An 18,224-nucleotide genomic window follows, 5' to 3' on the forward strand; every position below is an offset into this window, starting at 1 on the left:
TGGACATTTAAAAAAAAAAAAAAAATCTGGACCTTAAATAGTGTAAATTATCTGGTCATCATATACTGTATAAGTGTTTCCCAACCAGTTTGTCTCCAGCTGTTGCAACACTACAACTCCCAGCATGCCCGGACAGCCTTTGGCTGTCCGGGCATGCTGGGAGTTGTAGTGTTGCAACAGTTGGATGCGCACCGCTTGGTAAACATTGCTCTATATATCCCACAGTGGCTGACAGTCTTCATTGCGGGGGTGTGGATTTCAATAATGTTCCACATTTATAACAGCAAATCATCAACCTGGCAAATCAATCCCTATCATCTTTACTCCATGAATCTTTTAATGAGCGCATTACACATTTTGTCCATTAGGTGGCACCACATTCTCATACATTTGGCTCTCAGGTTCTTGGTTCTTTCTTTTTTTTCTTCTGAACCACTGTAAATTTTATGGAAAGTCATGGATAATAGCTCATTGAAGGTGTTTGTGCATTACTTAACACTGTTGGATCCTGTGAGCATTGTCCCTGCCAGATAGTTAGAAGATATGGGGATAATAAAGTGGTTTCCTTACATAAGTAGAAAGAAGACAACCACAGATATAGGAAAGAAAAAAAAAAAATTAAAAAAAAAAAAATAAATACAAATATATAAAAATAATACTACTAAATATAAAAAAAAAATTATAGATAGAAAGATATTAGACAAAAAGAAGAAAAGAAGGTTACAGTAACACTGTGGGTAAAAACATAGAGGCACTTAGCGCACTTTTTGATCGAAACGAGTCCTCCCATCCACCACGTGGAGGTGGCCTCACTTAGGATGGGACCCTAACACGCTCATTTTACTCACCTCTGCTAAGCATGTAGCCTCTGACTGGGTGACATGCTGGATCAATTGTATACATGTATACAGTACAGTGGTCCCTCAACATACGATGGTAATCCGTTCCAAATGGACCATTGTTTGTTGAAACCATCGTATGTTGAGGGATCCGTGCAATGTAAAGTATACGACAGTGGTCTACAACCTGCGGACCACCAGATGTTGCAAAACTACAACACCCAGCATGCCCGGACAGCAAACGGCTGTCCGGGCATGCTGGGAGTTGTAGTTTTGCAACATCTGGAGGTCCGCAGGTTGAAGACCACTGGTATTGAAGGTTGTACTCACGTGTACCCGCCGCTCTAGACCGTCACCGCGCGTCACCGCTGCCCTGGATGTCGCCTTCCATCGCTGTCGTCGCGTCCCCAGGGTGTCCCCGACACTCCTGTAAGGCCTCTGCTTCCTCGGCATCCTCGCTCTCCGTCGCCGCCATCACATCGCTATACACGCTGCTCCTATTGGATGACGGGACGGCGTGCGCAGCGACGTGATGACGACGATGGAGAGCGCCGACGATGGAGGGAATGCCGAAGAGGACGCGCCAGAGCCCCGAGGACAGGTAAGTGATCGACAGCGGACCACACGGGGCACCGTAAACGGCTATCCGGTGGCAGCTGAAGCAGTCTGCGCTGTCGGATAGCCGTTTATGCTATGGCCCCAACATACAAAAGCATCGTATGTTGATGCTACCTTCAACATGTGATGGCCTCTGAGAGGAATTGATCGTATGTTGAAATGATCGTATGTCGGGGCCATCGTAGGTCGGAGGGTCACTGTAATCAAGTATACAGCAGAGCCTGGACAGCAAGTCTAAGTGACTTCCTCTGATTGTGTTACTCTAGGGCTGTAAAGATTGCCCGGGGGTTTTAAACATCCTGCACCGGGATCAGTGTCATGGTAAAGTATGATTTAACTGTCCAGGCTCCACTGTTTTACTCTTGGGCTGCGGAGATTGTCCAGGAGTTTTAAACATCCCTCTGCCAGACCAACATCATGATAAAGTATAATTTAACTGTCTGGGCTCTGCTATTTTATTCTTAGGCTGCAGAGATTGTCCATATTGGAATATCCTGCATGGGAAATTTGGTACATTTTCCAATCGCAGTATTCTTGGGCTTCAGAGATTGCCTTGGAGTTTTAAACATCCTGCCTCCGGATCAATTTCATAGTAAAGTTTGATTTAACTGTCCAGGCTCTGCTGTTTTACTCTTGTTCTGCAGAGATTGTCCATATCGGGACATCCTGCATAGGACTTCCTTTACATCTCCTGATCACATTACTCTCAGGCTTCAGAGACTGCCCAAGAGTTTTAAACATCCATCTGCCAGACCAACATCATGATAAAGTATCATTTAACTGTCTGGGTTCAGCTGTTTTATTCATAGGCTGCAGAGAATGTCCATATTGGAATATCCCACATGGGACATCTGGTACATCTTCTGATCGCAGTATTCTTGGGTTGCAGAGAGTTTTAAGCACCCTTCTGCCAGATTAACATCATGGTAGAGTATAATTGACCCATCCAGGCTCTTTACCCTCGGGCTGCAGAGATTGTCTTTGCCAAGACATCCCACATAGGACTCAGGTACATCTTCTGATCGCTTAACCCTCAGACGGGGGAGATTGTCTTTATCGGGATAGACCACTGAGGGCTTCGAGGACATCTTCTGATTGCATTACTCTCAGGGTGCAAAGATTGTCCATATCGGGACATCCCGAATGGGACATCTGGTACATCTTTTGATCGCATTACTCTTGGGCAGCAGAGATTGCCCAGGAGTTTTAAACGTCCTGCTGCCTGACCAACCTTGTGATAAAGTATGATTTAACTCTCCGGCAGGCAGGTGCAGAGAATAGTTGGCACGGGGGCAGGGAAATGAGACGGTGCAGGGGGAGAGAAGATTTCATGTGGGCTAAAAGAAGAGTAAGGGGGGAGAGAAGACATCAGGGCAGGGGCATGGAGAGGGCATGGCAGCGCTGCTGCAGTGAGCAGTGTAGAGAGAATAAGCAGCCTATCACTGCTGAGGCATCAAAATACTAGGAAAGCTGAGTGGCACCCAGGCAACACCAGGTACTCAGTTCTATATATAAAAAGCAGGACATGTTAAATAAATAACATACCAATCTTGTAAAATGTGTTATTTTTCCATTCTGCAGCTAAAATTCCTTGCAATGTGAGTTTCAGCACCATGGAGAGCGCCGTCTCCTTCTGCACTATACACCCTGTTCCAAATTATTAAGCAAATTATATTTTTCAAATTTTCCTAAATAACTGATGTAAATAACAGTCAGCATAATTCTCATGTGTATCAACTATTAAGAGAACAATTCAAATGTTATTGAACAAACCTCCTAATGATAACAGGATTTTTTTTAACTTACAATGCACTGTTTCAAATTATTACACACAGTAAGATTCAAAACACTTTATAGGTTGTAAAGAACTGAAAATTGTCATTTGTTGTGTTTGCAGCATTTACTGAAATCAAAACCTATTTCAATCAAACTTTCAACAACATTTTAACTTTTTAAACATATTAACAGGTCACAGTACATTTTAACATAGGACCCTTATTTGATAGCAGCTTCACAAGTCTTGCATCCATTGAACTTGTGAATTTTTGGACAGTTTCTGCTTGAATTTGTTTGCAAGATGTCAGAATAGCCTCCCAGAGCTGCTGTTTGGATGTAAACTGCCTCCCACCATCATAGATCTTTTGCTTGAGGATGCTCCAAAGGTTCTCAATAGGATTGATGGCAGGGGAGGATGGAGGACACACCATGACTTTCTCTCCTTTTAACCCCATAGCAGCCATTGATGCAGAGGCATTCTATGCAGCATGACATGGTGCATTGTCATGCATGAAGATGATTTTATTACAGAAAGCATTGTTCTTCCTTCTGTACCAGGGAAGAAAGTGGTCAGTCAGAAACTCCACATACTTTGCAGAGGTCATCTTTACACCTTTGGGGACCCTAATGGGGCCAACCAGCTCTCTTCCCATGATTCTGGCTAGGAATGTTGCGATACCGATACTAGTATCGGTATTGGGGCCCATACCAGGTATCTGCATGGTGTCGGGGACTCGTCTAATATCCCATTACAGTGCTCTCAGCTGACACCTCTGTCTATATCAGGAACTGTCCAGAGCTGGATAGGTTTGCTATGGGGATTTATTCCTACTCTGGGCAGTTCCTAAAAGGGACAGAGGTGTCAGCAGAGAGCACTGTGGTCAGACAGAAAGCAAATTCAAAAACAAAAGAACTTCCCATGGAGCATACAGAAGCTAATAAGTACTGGAAGGATTCAGATTTTTAAATAGAAGTAATTTACTGATCTGTTTAACTTTCTGGCACCAGTTGATTTAAAAATATCCAAAAGGTGCCAGTTTCTTGAGGGTTGGACTTAAAGGTCTCAAAAAAATTAGATTGTCTCCCTACCTTGGTTTGCTTTGCCTACAGTCAAGTAGAGTTCTAGACAGATTCCCTAGGTGTCAGCACCAGCAGGGTTAACAGGTGCTGACATGGTGTTGTTTGCAAGGTTGCCGGGATACGCCCTGCTGTCTGAGTGGCTAGCTACTGATTGACCACATGTGCATCTCCCTATATTACAAGGCATCAGACACTGGGGAGATGCCTGTGAAACTAGTCATTACCTGAGTAGCTAGCATTTCCTTATTCCCTTGTATACCCGGCAACTTGACTTCTGGCTTCCTATCTGACATCTCTTTTGTTATAGTGATTCGGCACCTCTTCCCACTCCTGGCTTGACTCGGTTTGACTGAAAATGACTTTATGTGTGTATGTTTAGTTTGTCTTTGTTAGTTGCTTGTTTCCTTGTTGCTCCTGACAACTGACAGGATTGTATTTTATTGTGTTGACATTTGACTCCCCTCACTTATTTAGGAAGGGATTGTCGACCAGTTGCCGGCCTATCATTTAGGATAGGCGGACAAGTAGGCAGGGACAGGGGCGCGGGTGAGCTTAGCGAGCACTCCTTCCCTGCCCATACGTGACACTAGGACAGTGTTTCCCAACCAGTGTGCCTCCAGCTGTTGCAAAATTACAACTGCCAATGTGCCAAGGCTGTCCGTGAATGCTGGGAGTTGTAGTTTTGCAACATCTGGAGGCACACTGGTTGGGAAACACACATTTAAAAATGCCCTACAGCAGCCACATGGACCATGTAAAGGAACAGACTGGCGCTAACTCATTGACTTCCATGTGACCTGTTCAAAGGTGATTGTACATGGAGGGGAAGGAGGGAAGCTGTGGCCATCACCTACTGTGATTGGCAGGATCCAATCTTATCTATACACTGGTTTCACCATTTACTGTAATCCTGTCTGATTGATAAAGAATAAGACTGCTGAACAGTTTTCTCTATAGAACAGGAAGTGTCAACCTATATTTTTAGGTCTAGTGACCAGAATGAAAACTGCAATTTTTTTTTTTTTTATCCAAAAATTATTACAATTAAAACTATTATTTTCTTATGATAACACATTTCCATCAAGTCTATATGGGCTGCATAGATGGAATGCAAATGTAATGATGAACATACAGTATTAGTTATTATCCAGCCTTCCCAAAACATATAGGTAAATTTAAAGTATAACAAGTAATATACAGTACAATATATATATATATATATATATATATATATATATATATATGTGTGTGTATATATCTATCTATATATATATAGATATATTATAAATATAAAATAATATAAAAAATGTTAGTAAAATAAAAAATAAATAGTACAAAGTAATATAAAAAATTGTATAAATATAAATGGAAAATGTAAAAAAAAATTAGAACATTTGTAAGATAGTTAACAATCAAATTTAGGACCAAGATGCTTTGCAGTAATTTCACAATTAGGCCTAGGATAATGTATATCTGTTTTATCTATGAAAAAACAGCCTGAATAATTGATATGAATAGTTTTGTTACTATTATTCGGGGTACCACACACTTCAGTGCAATATACAATATTCCCTCAAGTTACACTATTAATTGGTTCCAGGAAGAACTTTGTAAATTGAAACCATGGAAAAGTTTTAATTGGTTTCAAAATGTCATTTCAAAATAACAAAAAATGAGGACTAAAGAAGATCACAAAACTAATACTGAAATAAAATTCTGAAATGACTTCTATAAGCTATAAATCACTTTATACATAGAGGACAGGAGCTTCTTCAGTGTACCAGAGATACAACATGGAGCTGCCCTCACCTGGTGTCCGAATAGCAGCTAGTCCTGGCACAGGTAGAGGCAAAAGGCTATAGGCAAAATAGGCAGCGGCCTAGACCACCCTCTTGATGTGGGTGCCACTGTGCCCACTGCAAGAAAGTTAATAGCCAGCCAGTATCCAAAGCACCTGTCGCTCATCCGAAGCAACCGCCCAGCCAGCACCACCATCGCACCCCCCGGTACCATAATAATCTGCATTCTTCAGCCTGCTGGACGAGCGCCGTGCCACCTTCAAGGGGCCAGACAGGCAGATCAGGTCTGTCCAGCATCCTGAAAATTTGTGATCGCCCCCATCTGCCCCATGAGGTTTGTTACAGTGTGTCACCCCAGTAGTAAGGTGGGGTGTGTCAAGGAGCGGCAAGATTAGCTTTCACCTAGGGTGGCAGAAATCCTTGCACCAGCCGTGAATAGTGCAGTACCATACTTTACTGTAGGGAGGTAGCAAATCAGCACATGAACTTCGGTAATACAGGGACTTTACCAGTGAAAAGCCCATTCTGATTGGTCAGTTCTTCCAGCAATAGATACGAGCTCATGATCCGGAATGTTTCTGACATTGTATGTTGAGTATAGTTTAAAATTACAATGGTCCAGACAGTGAAGCTTTGTTATATGCCAAAAAGATAGGCAATAAAAACATGAATACATCAAGTGATGAGAGAAAAGAACGAACACACTCACTGCTCCGGTACAAACTGTGAAGAGGATTTATTTGGGGCAAAGCAAAGAGAAAATATCACGGACAGGTGCGTTCATCCTTTTCTCTCATCACTTGATGTATCTGGACTGTTGTTTCTTGAAGACACACACCTCCGCCAGAGTATCAAGCTAGTACAGTGGTCCCTCAACATACGATGGTAATCCGTTCCAAATGGACCATCGTTTGTTGAAACCATCGTATGTTGAGGGATCAGTGCAATGTAAAGTATAGGACAGTGGTCTACAGGCTGTCCGGGCATGCCTGGTGTTGTAGTTTTGCAACATCTGGAGGTCCGCAGGTTGCAGACCACTGTTAGAGGAAGTTGTACTCACCTGTCCCCACCGCTCCGGACCGTCACCGCTCATCACCGCTGTCCGGGATGTAGCCGTCCATCGCTGTCGCCGCGTCCCCGAGGTGTCCCCGATGCTCCGACAAGGCCCCTGCTTCCCCGGCATCCGCACTCTCTGTCGCCCCCATCACGTTGCTCCGCACGCCGCTCCGCACGCCGCTCCTATTGGATGACGGGTTGGCGTGCACAGCGACATCATGATGACGATGGAGAGCGGCGACGATGGAGGACGCGCCGGAGCCCCGAGGACAGGTAAGTGATCGTCAGCCGACCACACGGGCACCGTAAACGGCTATCCGGCAGCAGTTGAAGCAGTCAGCACTGCCGGATAGCTGTTTATGCGATGGCCCCGACATAAAAAAGCATTGTATGTTGATGCTGCCTTCAACATGCAATGGCCTCGCATGTTGAGGCCATCGCATTTTGAAATTATCGTATGTCGGGGCCATCGTAGGTCGAGGGGGTAACTGTATCAGGTGTCAGCGTGATTCTGCGGACAGTATAGGTTGAAGTGCTGATTCCTCTTTCTATTGTGCATTAAAAACATGAATACACCGAACCATGGGTATGATCAACAAGGTAAATCCAATAACAGTGTAGAATATGAGAAAAATAAAAAGGCAGCAATGGCAATAAGGCACAACCTCAAGGAGCCCCCAAGACATCCAGTTGAGAGACATAGAGTAGTGAACATTTGAAAGCTTGAAGATACAGTAAGGCATTCTAGACATTGACCATCCTAATAGACAAAAAGAAGAACCACCCCAAAAATTATATTAAGTAATCTCCTCGATCAACGAGATGACCCAAGTCCATAAAGATGAGTCAACTGGGCAACTCCAACATGTGTGATACATAGAACCAGATGACAAGCAGCCCCTAAAACATAGAGGAGACACTGAATGAGTATTTGCCATGGAGTTGAGTTGATAAAAAGTAGGTTCCATGGAGAACCTTCATAGAGGTCTCCAGGAGACTTGCCAACTACCCTGCTAATAACCGTACTACAATCCTGCCGTTGGAATAGAAAAGACCATTATATGTTGAAGTCAGCTGAGGGCATTGTAACTTGAGGGAGCACTCTATACTACCTCGTAATGTTATGGATCTTAAGGTGGACAAAGCAAACAAGGAGATGGGATATCGGTCCAGGGGAATGGGTGCAACATGTCCTTGATACACCATGATGGGCACCTTTTGCTTTTTTGTCTTTTGCTCTTTTGATATGGGGACACTTCTCTTTTAGGTGCACCCCTGAGATCACCAAAGTCCAAAACAATGCTGCAATCGAGCATTTCCACAATGTGTAATGCATAGAACCAGTTGACAAACAACCTCTAAAACATAGAGAAGACTCTAAAGAGTATTTGGCATGGAGTCAAGTTGGAACACAGTAGGTTCTATAGCAGGGGTCTCAAACTCAAATTATCTGTGGCCACTGGAGGTAGCGGCTGAGTGAGGGTGGGCCAAATGCGCTCTTCACATATAATGCCCTCCATCATGTGCCCCTCACATATAATGCCCCTATCATATGCCCCTCACATATAATGCCCCCCATCATATGCCCCTCACATATAATGCCCCATCATGTGCCCCTCACATATAATGCCCCCCTCATGCACCCCTCATCATCCACCAGACCAGCAGTAGCACCCCCATCATCCACCAGCAAACCCCCCTCCGATTCCCCCTACCCCCTCCTGTGGTAATAGCATGAGCTGACGGATGATGGGGGTGCTAGTGCTAGGGGGGGGGGGTTGGTTTTTTTTGGTGGACAGACAGCAGTAGCACCCTAATCATTAATCAGCAACCCCCCCCCCCCACAAGCCTAGAACCCCCCAGTGCCCCTTTTTCTCCATCGCAGTACTGTAGTTTACCAGGGTCAGTCAGATGCACCCCACCCTGTTCCTGGCTGACTGTCGGACTGGCTAGGTAGTTTGCAGGTTGCGCGCTGCAAACTTGCTGCAATGTTTCTGAGGTGCACCAGATCAGGGCAGATGGAGCGTCACGTTGGTGCCGCCCAACGCCGCTGACGTAATCCCATCATGCTAACCCCTGCTGTGCCGGATCGCAACTGAAAGATGAGTATGGGGGCTGGGTGGAAGGAAGGGTTGGTGGTTGCAGCGGGCTGCAAAATTTCATTACGTGGGCCGCAAATGGTCTGCGGGCCGGGAGTTTGAGACCCCTGTTCTATAGAGGACTTTCAGAGGTCTCCACTTGCGCCAACAACCTTGCTAATGACCATACAACAATCCTGCCATTGAGGTAGAGAAGACCGTTATATGTTAAAAGCTGAGGCCAATGTAACTTAAGAAACCACTGTGTTCTACCATTCCAGAAACACCTGAGGTTATGGATCTTAGGTAGGGCCGGCTCCACCTATAGGCAAACTAGGCAGCTGCCTAGAGCGCCTTCTCGATGGGGGCACTGCTCTGTCCACTGCAATAAAGTTATTACACAACGTCTTCAGGTCCTGATAGCAACAGCTCACCCAAGTAGTAATGTGATTACATGAGGATGAGGTTAGTTTGTTAATCTGTTACCCCTATAGTAAGGTGGGGCATGTAAAAGGGTGGAGCCAATGGGCTGAGTCAAGGGGGAGGCAAAATTAGCTTTTGCCTAGGGTGGCAAAAATCCTTGCACCAGTCTTGATTTTATGATGGACATGGCAAAACAAGGAGATGGGATATTGGCCCAGAGGAATGGGTGCACCATCTCCTGTGTGCACCATGATGGGCACCTACTGTCTTTTGCTCTTTGATATAAGAGACACCTCTCTTTTCGGTGCACTCCTGATCTTATAACTTTATTTTTGATGGAGAAGCTCTTGATACTTCTTGTTTTTCTAGTTTTTGCTGATGTATTTTGTATGTCAGGCTTTTTAGAAATGTTAACAATTTTGGATGTTGATGAGAGGATAAAGGGGTTATCCAGGAATAGAAAAACTGAGCAAATGTCTTTCTAAAACCATTCCCTGTCTGTCTCCAGGTTGGGTGTGGTTCTGCAGCTCAGTTCCATCGAAGTGAATGGAGCCAAGTTGTAATGCCAAACTGAACCTGGTGAAATACGTGGAGGTGTTTTTGAAAGAAATTAGGTCAGTTTTTCCATTCCTGGATAACCCCTTTAAGTGTATAGACCAACCTTTTGCAAAACTACAACTCTCAACAAGCCAGGACAGCCTTCGGCTCTGTTCTGCTGCTCACTACTTCTGACATCTACTGCTCAGGAAGGGACGTGTCCCAGGCAAGCACTGAGCTCGTTCTCACTCACCATGCATTCACTTCCTTCCTGAGTCTGTTGAGCTGTGACGCCTAATCCAATCACTGCAGGCGGCTCTGTAACCACTCCTCTCTGTTTTCATGCTGCAGTCTCATAGGAAAGGAGTGAGCAGAGAGGAGTACTAGTCCCGCCCTCCCGTCCTGGGTTTTGGGTATGACCGTGCTTCAGCTGGGACAAAGATAATGCTGCAGCCGGACAGGATTATGTTCTGGATGGTATGGGGCCTGGGGACCCCTAGTGGTTTTTTATATAAGCCATGATTTCTATGAAAAGGAGATGCATTTATTTTTTATAAAGTTTATTAGAAAGGTTAAAGGGGTACTCCAGGGAAATATATATATATATATATATATATATATATATATATAATTTTTTTTTTTTTTTACTCCAAAGCCAGCATACTACTTGGATATGTTTCATGTAAGCCATCCTGCCTGAAATGCATGGCCCCTGTGGCCCCCTTTTGTCTTCTCTGGCTGTTTGATATTCTTTTCCCTCCTTCCCTACCCTTGTCTACATCTCCCAGCAATCATTGCAGCTCTGCTTTGCCAGCCAGTTCACTCTCTGAGAGCAGCCCCCATCCTCCTGCATTGCGCAGCAGCGAGAGCTTCAGTGTCTGATTGGCTGAGACTCTGCACACCTCCCAGTTCTCAGTACTAAAGAGAGCATGACTCATTAGTGTGGGGCAGAAACCACATGGTCTGTGTCTCTCAGGAGGGTGGGGGCTGCTTTCAGGGAGGGATTTGGACAGAGACAGAGTGGATGGCTGCATGATGTCATTCCTTCACTTCATGCCATCAAAGAGGGGAAACCGCTCTATATAGCTAATGAATGATATTTAGACAATTAAATAGGTTGATGATAGGGAAAGGTTGGGCTATGGGTTTAGTTCTCTGGAGTACCCCTTTAATGTTTTGCCTAGATGTACAAAATATAAAAAGTTTTCAATTTTGATAACTTTTTTTATTTTTTTTTGGTTGATTCTAGTATTTTCCGTTGCCTTTTAAATATCAGACTCTTTAGGAATAACAACAATTTAGGATGTCGATGTGAGATTAAGTGTCTAGACCAGTGTTTCCCAACCAGCGTGCCTCCAGCTGTTGCAAAACTACAACTCCCAGCATGCTCGGACAGCCGAAGGCTGTCCGAGCATGCTGGAAGTTGTAGTTTTGCAACAGGTGGAGGCACCCTGTTCGGGAAACACTGGTCTAGACACAATACTTTTACTACCCCATAAATCCAAATTAGGATTACAGAAAAGTCTGCACTGTGTGATTGTACCCTTATGTGCATAGCCTTACTTCTCACTCCCTTTGGATATTACCAGCTATTGATGTTCTGCAGAATTTAATACACGTTAATGTCATTTCTATTGATCAATTCATTGATACATTCGACGACACACTGTGACAAGTAATCCGATTATCCCTTATTGATACATCATTCACTGCCCCAGACTCTAACAGAGCAGCTACCGGTGACACATGTACAGATTTATGGACATAGAGAAAAGATGGCCGAATCGGAACTATAGGATGTGTATGGTGACCTCCTGACCCTACATGACATCGGAGGGAAAGATGTCGAATTTTAACACTTATATGGCCACTGTCAGAATTCAAAACTAGTGTACATCTTGGCAATACATTGACCTTTCTAATCTAGTATACTATATAAAAAAATATTTCCTTTTTATAGAAATCACGGCTTATACAAAAGACCACTAGGGGACCCCATACCATCCAGAACATAATTCTGTCCGGCTGCAGCATCATCTTTCTCCCAGCTGAAGCACAGGCTGGGGCAAAGTCCAATAAGTGAGGGCAGGACTAGTACTCTTCTGTGCTCACTCCTGTCCTATCAGACTGCAGTATGAAAATAGAGGAGGTTACAGAGCAGCCTGCAAGGATTGGATGAAGAGACCCAGCACAGCAGACTCAGGGAGGAAGTGAATGCATGCTGAGTGAGGGCGAGGCTGAATGCTTGCCTTGGACACGCCCCTTCCTGAGTAGTGGATGTCAGAATGAATGAGCACCAGAACGGAAGGTATTTGTGAGCCAAATACAGAAACTAGACACATAACAAAGACATATAAAGCATCTGAATGACCTAGAGAGTGACATGTAGAAGTATCGGTGATGGTCTCTTACTGTGGCTTTCTTTCCTGTCTCTCAAGAAAACATGGGGATAGATGATAGATAGATAGATTAAAAAAAAAAGAAAAAACGCAGCACACAAAAAGTGTCTTTAGTGCAAAAAAGTTTTGGTAGTCTCACACCACCATCTTCAGGCATGCCTGAAGATGGTAGTGTGAGACTACCGAAATGTTACACTTTTTTAATTCTTGCTATAGATGGAATAAATATCACTTTTTTGCACTAAAGACACTTTTTTGTGCTGTGATTTTTTCTTTTTCTGTGGAAGTTGGAGTCCCTTATCAAGCCTCCTATGACTGCGGGCACCTATTTATTTTTGTTGCTATTTGGCGGATGTGCTGCTTCTTTGGGATAGATAGATAGATACATAGATATGAGATATATACAGTAGATAGATAGATAGATAGATAGATACATAGATAGATATGAGATAGATATGAGATAGATAGATAGATAGATACATAGATAGATATGAGATAGATATGAGATAGATAGATAGATAGATATGAGACATATACAGTAGATAGATAGATAGATAGATAGATATGAGATAGATAGAAATGAGATAGATAGATAGATAGATAGCAGTAGATGGGTTTCTTTCTGGCAGGGACCCAGTAGAGGAGGGGTGGAGGGAGAAGCAGGGAGGCAGTACGGAGAAGGAGGGCGCAGCTCGCTCTCTCTCTCCCCCTCTCATCCTCCTCTCACTCGGTGCCCAGGTCTGACACAGGCAGGAGCTGCAGTGCAGCCAATCCTCACCCCCTCCCTGAGGGGAATCTCCATGTCTGCCTGAGCTCTGAACACATAGAGGGACTCCCGTCTGCAGACAGGATAGGGGGTGGCAGTCGGGATGCCCACCCCATGAGCATGGTGTTTTTGGTGGCACAATGACAGTCCCTTTACTTAAAATCGGGGCTGTGCTCAGCACTATGGCAATGGTCACCAATTGGATGTCACAGACGTTGCCATCACTTGTGGGGCTCAATGGCACCAGACCTGGTACTTCTGAGAAAATTGTAAGTTTCTGCTGTCGGCTTCTCTATATATTGTTAGTGCTGTGAAAGTTGGGAAAACACAGGTGTCACACCTGTAAGATGAAGGAATGGCTGGAGAGCCAGTGCTAGGAGTGTGTTATGTGTATACTGTGTGTGTACTATGTGCATATTATGTGTGTACTATGTGTGTGTTTACTATGTGTGTATTATGTGTTTACTATGTGTGTATTATGTGTGTACTATGTGTGTGTGTTATGTGTGTGTACTATGTGTGTATTATGTGTGTACTATGTGTGTGTGTGTTATGTGAGTGTACTATGTGTGTATTATGTGTGTTCTATGTGTGTGTGTTATGTGTGTACTATGGGTGTGTATGTTATGTGTGAACTATCATAGGGGGAGATTTATCAAAACCTGTGCAGTGGAAAACTTGCCCAGTTGCCCATGGCAACCAATCAGCTTACCACTTTCATTTTTATGAAGGCCAGTGAAAAATGAAAGAAGCGATCTGATTGGTTGCTATGGGCAACTGGGCAAGTTTTCCTCTGCACAGGTTTTGATAAATCTCCCCCTATGTGTATATTTTGTGTGTATTATGTGTTATGTCTGTCTTATGTGTGTATTATGTGTTATGTCTGTCTTATGTGTGTACCATGTGTCTGTTATGTGCTGTGTGTGTATTATATGTGTACAGTGTGTGTGTTATATGTGTAGTATGGGTTATGTGTGTATTATGTGTGTGTACTATGTGTCTGTTATGTGTTATGTCTGTCGTATGTGTGCATTATTTGTTATATGAGTTTTATGTGTGTACTGTGTGTTATGTGTGTACTGTGCTTCTGTTATGTGTATATTGTGTGTTTTCAGTGTACTATGTGTATTAAGTGTGGGCTATGTGTGTATCATGTGTATTATTTGCCTGTTATGTGTGTATTGTGTGTAATATGTGTTTTGTGTCTATGTGTGTGCAATGTGTATTAAGTGTATGTTACATTTGTGTTATGTATGTATTATGTGTGTGTTGTGTGTATTATGTGTGTGTTATGGGTATGTTGTGTGTATTATGTGTGTGTTATATGTGTGTTGTGTTTTGTGTTTATTGTTTGTTATGTGCATGTTGTGTGTATTATGTGTGTGTTGTGTGTATTATGTGTGTGTGTGTTATGTGTATGTTGTGTGTGTTATATGTGTGTTGTGTTTTGTGTTTATTGTTTGTTATGAGCATGTTGTGTGTATTACGTGTGTGTTGTGTGTATTATGTGTGTGTTATGGGTATGTTGTGTGTATTATATGTGTGTTATGTGTTTTGTGTGTATTGTTTGTTAAGTGCATATTGTGTGTATTATGTGTTTATGTCACGTAAGAACTTATGTGTAGGAATGTTATGTTTGTGTGAGATCCATTCCTTCCATGTCATCCACAAACCTGTACGTGTTGTCTTCTCCAATGTGTAATATTATCCCAATGAGATATCCGACTGTCATTGTAACCACAAGGAATAAGCGAAAGGCTGTTTCTTCAATCCTCAAGTTATATCACATGTGTGAATCTGCTCTTATAGGTGTTTATGTCGTGTTATAGACTTTATAATGCAAATGGATGTAGTGGAGTTGAGTTTGTCAGTGCAGAAGATCTGGAGCTACAAGGCATTACCTGTGTTATTTTCTATGGGGCTGCAGGTAAAGCTCACGACTTGTCACATAAGACAGCTGAGAGACTATTTCCTCTCTGCTACATCCAGCCATGCTGGGAGTTGTAGTTTTGCATGTTGCCCGGGCATGCTGGGAATTGTAGTTTTGCTACAGCTGGAGGCACTGTTTGGAGAACACTGATCAAGACACATAGAAACAGATACATGAAGTGATACAAATGTAAACATTCTGATGTAACATATTCCGTATTCTACATGTCTCATTTCTCCAAATGTAAAGAAGATGTAGCAGAGACAAAATAGTCTCTCAGCTGTCTTTATAGATATAAACACATCTTATACCAATATACTGTAGCTCTTTCAGTACAATAAAGGTGTATATACTGTATCAGACAGAGGGAGGCGGCCGTCCTACTCCCAGGAGCTAACACTTTATCTCCTCTCTATCTTTGAACATATTGCTGCATATAAGTAAATTAAATAAATCATTGTAAATCAATGGAAAGAAAAGAGGAAACCATCTGGGATGATACCTTTAATATGGATAAAGAGATAGGTAGGTAGACGAACATATAGATGGATAGATAGATAGATAGATAGATAGATATGAGATAGATAGATATGAGATAGATAGATATGAGATAGATAGATTGATATGAGATAGATATATAGATATGAGAGATAGATAGATAGATAGATATGAGATAGATAGATATGAGAGATAGATAGATATGAGATAGATAGATATGAGATAGATAGATAGATATGAGATAGATAGATAGATATGAGATAGATAGATAGATATATAGATAGATAGATAGATAGATAGATATGAGAGATAGATATGAGAGATATATATGAGATAGATAGATAGATATGAGAGATAGATATGAGATAGATAGATAGATAGATAGATAGATAGATAGATATGAGAGATAGATATGAGAGATAAATAGATATGAGATAGATAGATATAAGATAGATAGATAGATAGATAGGAGATAGATAGATAGATGAATATGAGATAGATATGAGATAGATAGATAGATATGATAAAGATAGATAGATAAGAGAGATAGATATGAGATAGATAGATAGATAGATAGATATGAGATAGATAGATAGATATGAGGTAGATAGATATGAGGTAGATAGAAATGAGATAGATAGATATGAGATAGACCGACCGGTATTGATTTGTTCATTTGTTTTAATTACGTACTATTTTCTTTTTTTGTTGTTGTTGCTTCTCCGATTATGTTCTGTGGAATATATTGGTGCTATATGAATAAAGGTAATAGTAGATATTGGATAGATAGTTATGATATAGTTAGATAGATATATAGAACTCTCTTACGGCTCTCCTATTATGTTTCCCTATCACAAATACACTGATTTCAATTATTGTAAATATTTACCCCATCAGTTCATTCATGTTACAAAATGATGTCGTCAATGTACCGCATCCTCTTTTTTTTTTTTATGTACTATATACTTTGCATGAAACATGACAGAGACTGACTTTGTGCTTGGATTTAAAGCAAAGGAACAGATCCGGATTTACGTGTAGTTTGTAGGTCATTTTTTACAAGGGTTATGATTAAATCAATGCTTTGACGCTCTGGAAAAAATAGCATTTTATGAGGGATTCAGAATAATGAGTGATCTTTATTGGTTCTTGTCTGAAATGTTAATTAGGGTAAAAGTAAGGAGAAAGCTTAAAGGGGCAGCCCAATGTGGACTATATTCAAATCTCAGGACTCCTTGAGTTAATGTATAGTATGATTAAATTAGCAGAAGTTATTGGTTATAGTGATGGGTGGGGAAAGGAGGGGAGGCATCCAAGGAACATGTTTTATATCTTGTAGATAGGGACTAAAGTTTGGATATTTGAAAACTAAGCATCACATAGTTCCCATTAATAGTATATTTCTGGCTATTAGAGAGGCTAAAGCATTTTGAATAGATGGTGTAACCCTTTTTATAATGCCTCCGGGACCCAAGATGTGGAAATGTCAAGTCATTTAGAACATATTTGGAAACATCCAAACTGACCAAGTATTGTATTGTCTGCCCTTTGAATATTAAATAAGAATTATTGATCAGCAGTCAATAATGAGAAATGGCTTGGTGACCTGTGCTGAGGTTAATTCTTCTGTTCTTTGTAAAACCCTATAACACAATCCATGTATCGGTTCGGGGATTTTTGTTACTTCGAATGACTATAATGACTTTTAAATCAATATGGATAGATAACAATAGGAGTATGGACCATTACAGCCATCTGTTGGGGTGATATCCCTAATTCCCTTTATTTCATATAGCAGGACCAAGTAAATACTAGTTCTGACCTCAAAATGGCTGCTACTACCATATACTGTAATAAAAAATTCCCCTGTTATATAATTCCTTGTTATTAGAATGAACTGGTTAAGAAAAAAAAATTGCATATTGACAGATACAACATCCCAGATTTATCAATCTGTTAGCAACAAAAACTAGAGTGATTTGTCCATAGCAACTAATCACAGCTCAACAACAAAAACGGATCGGTTGCTATAGACAATGATTTGTCCATAGCAATCAATTACAGCTCAGTTCTCACGTATCAATGAGTTCTGGTACAATGAAATCTGAGCTGTGGATGGTTTGCTATGGAAAAATTACTCAAATGTCTCCCAATAGATTCATACATTTGGGCTAGTGACTTCCTCTGCTTCTGAGCTCAAGTAAAGAGAGTTGTACACTGGGTGGTTCTTTCCTCCATGGGCAACATGAACTCTACAGAGTGCCCCCTTATACCAATAAGAAACGAGGTGCCAATGTTCTCTTCTATCTGAGATAGGGATGTCCTCTTCACCTGGGACAAAGAATTTGATGAACATGAACCAGCAATATGTAAAAGGATCAAATAAAAAATTAGGTCGTCAATGTACCGGATCCTCATATATTCA

At 41.9% G+C, this 18,224-nt stretch overlaps 1 protein-coding gene across 4 annotated transcripts in view; it reads left to right on the top strand.

The window, feature by feature from the left end:
• OLFM2 (olfactomedin 2) overlaps positions 1 to 18,224 on the top strand; it is a 372,622-nt gene that overhangs the window by 178,590 nt on the left and 175,808 nt on the right. The window contains exon 1 of one of the 4 annotated variants that reach the window (XM_056570656.1): positions 13,335 to 13,640. The exons of the other annotated variants lie outside the window; for them this stretch is intronic. Within the exon in view, the coding sequence (XP_056426631.1) occupies positions 13,512 to 13,640 (129 nt within the window). The 5' untranslated portion in view covers positions 13,335 to 13,511. Of the gene's footprint in view, positions 1 to 13,334; positions 13,641 to 18,224 lie in introns of those variants that run through there. 4 annotated transcript variants of the gene reach the window in all.

This window comes from Hyla sarda, chromosome 4 (genome assembly GCF_029499605.1).
Source record: "Hyla sarda isolate aHylSar1 chromosome 4, aHylSar1.hap1, whole genome shotgun sequence".
Classification (NCBI taxonomy): domain Eukaryota; kingdom Metazoa; phylum Chordata; class Amphibia; order Anura; family Hylidae; genus Hyla; species Hyla sarda.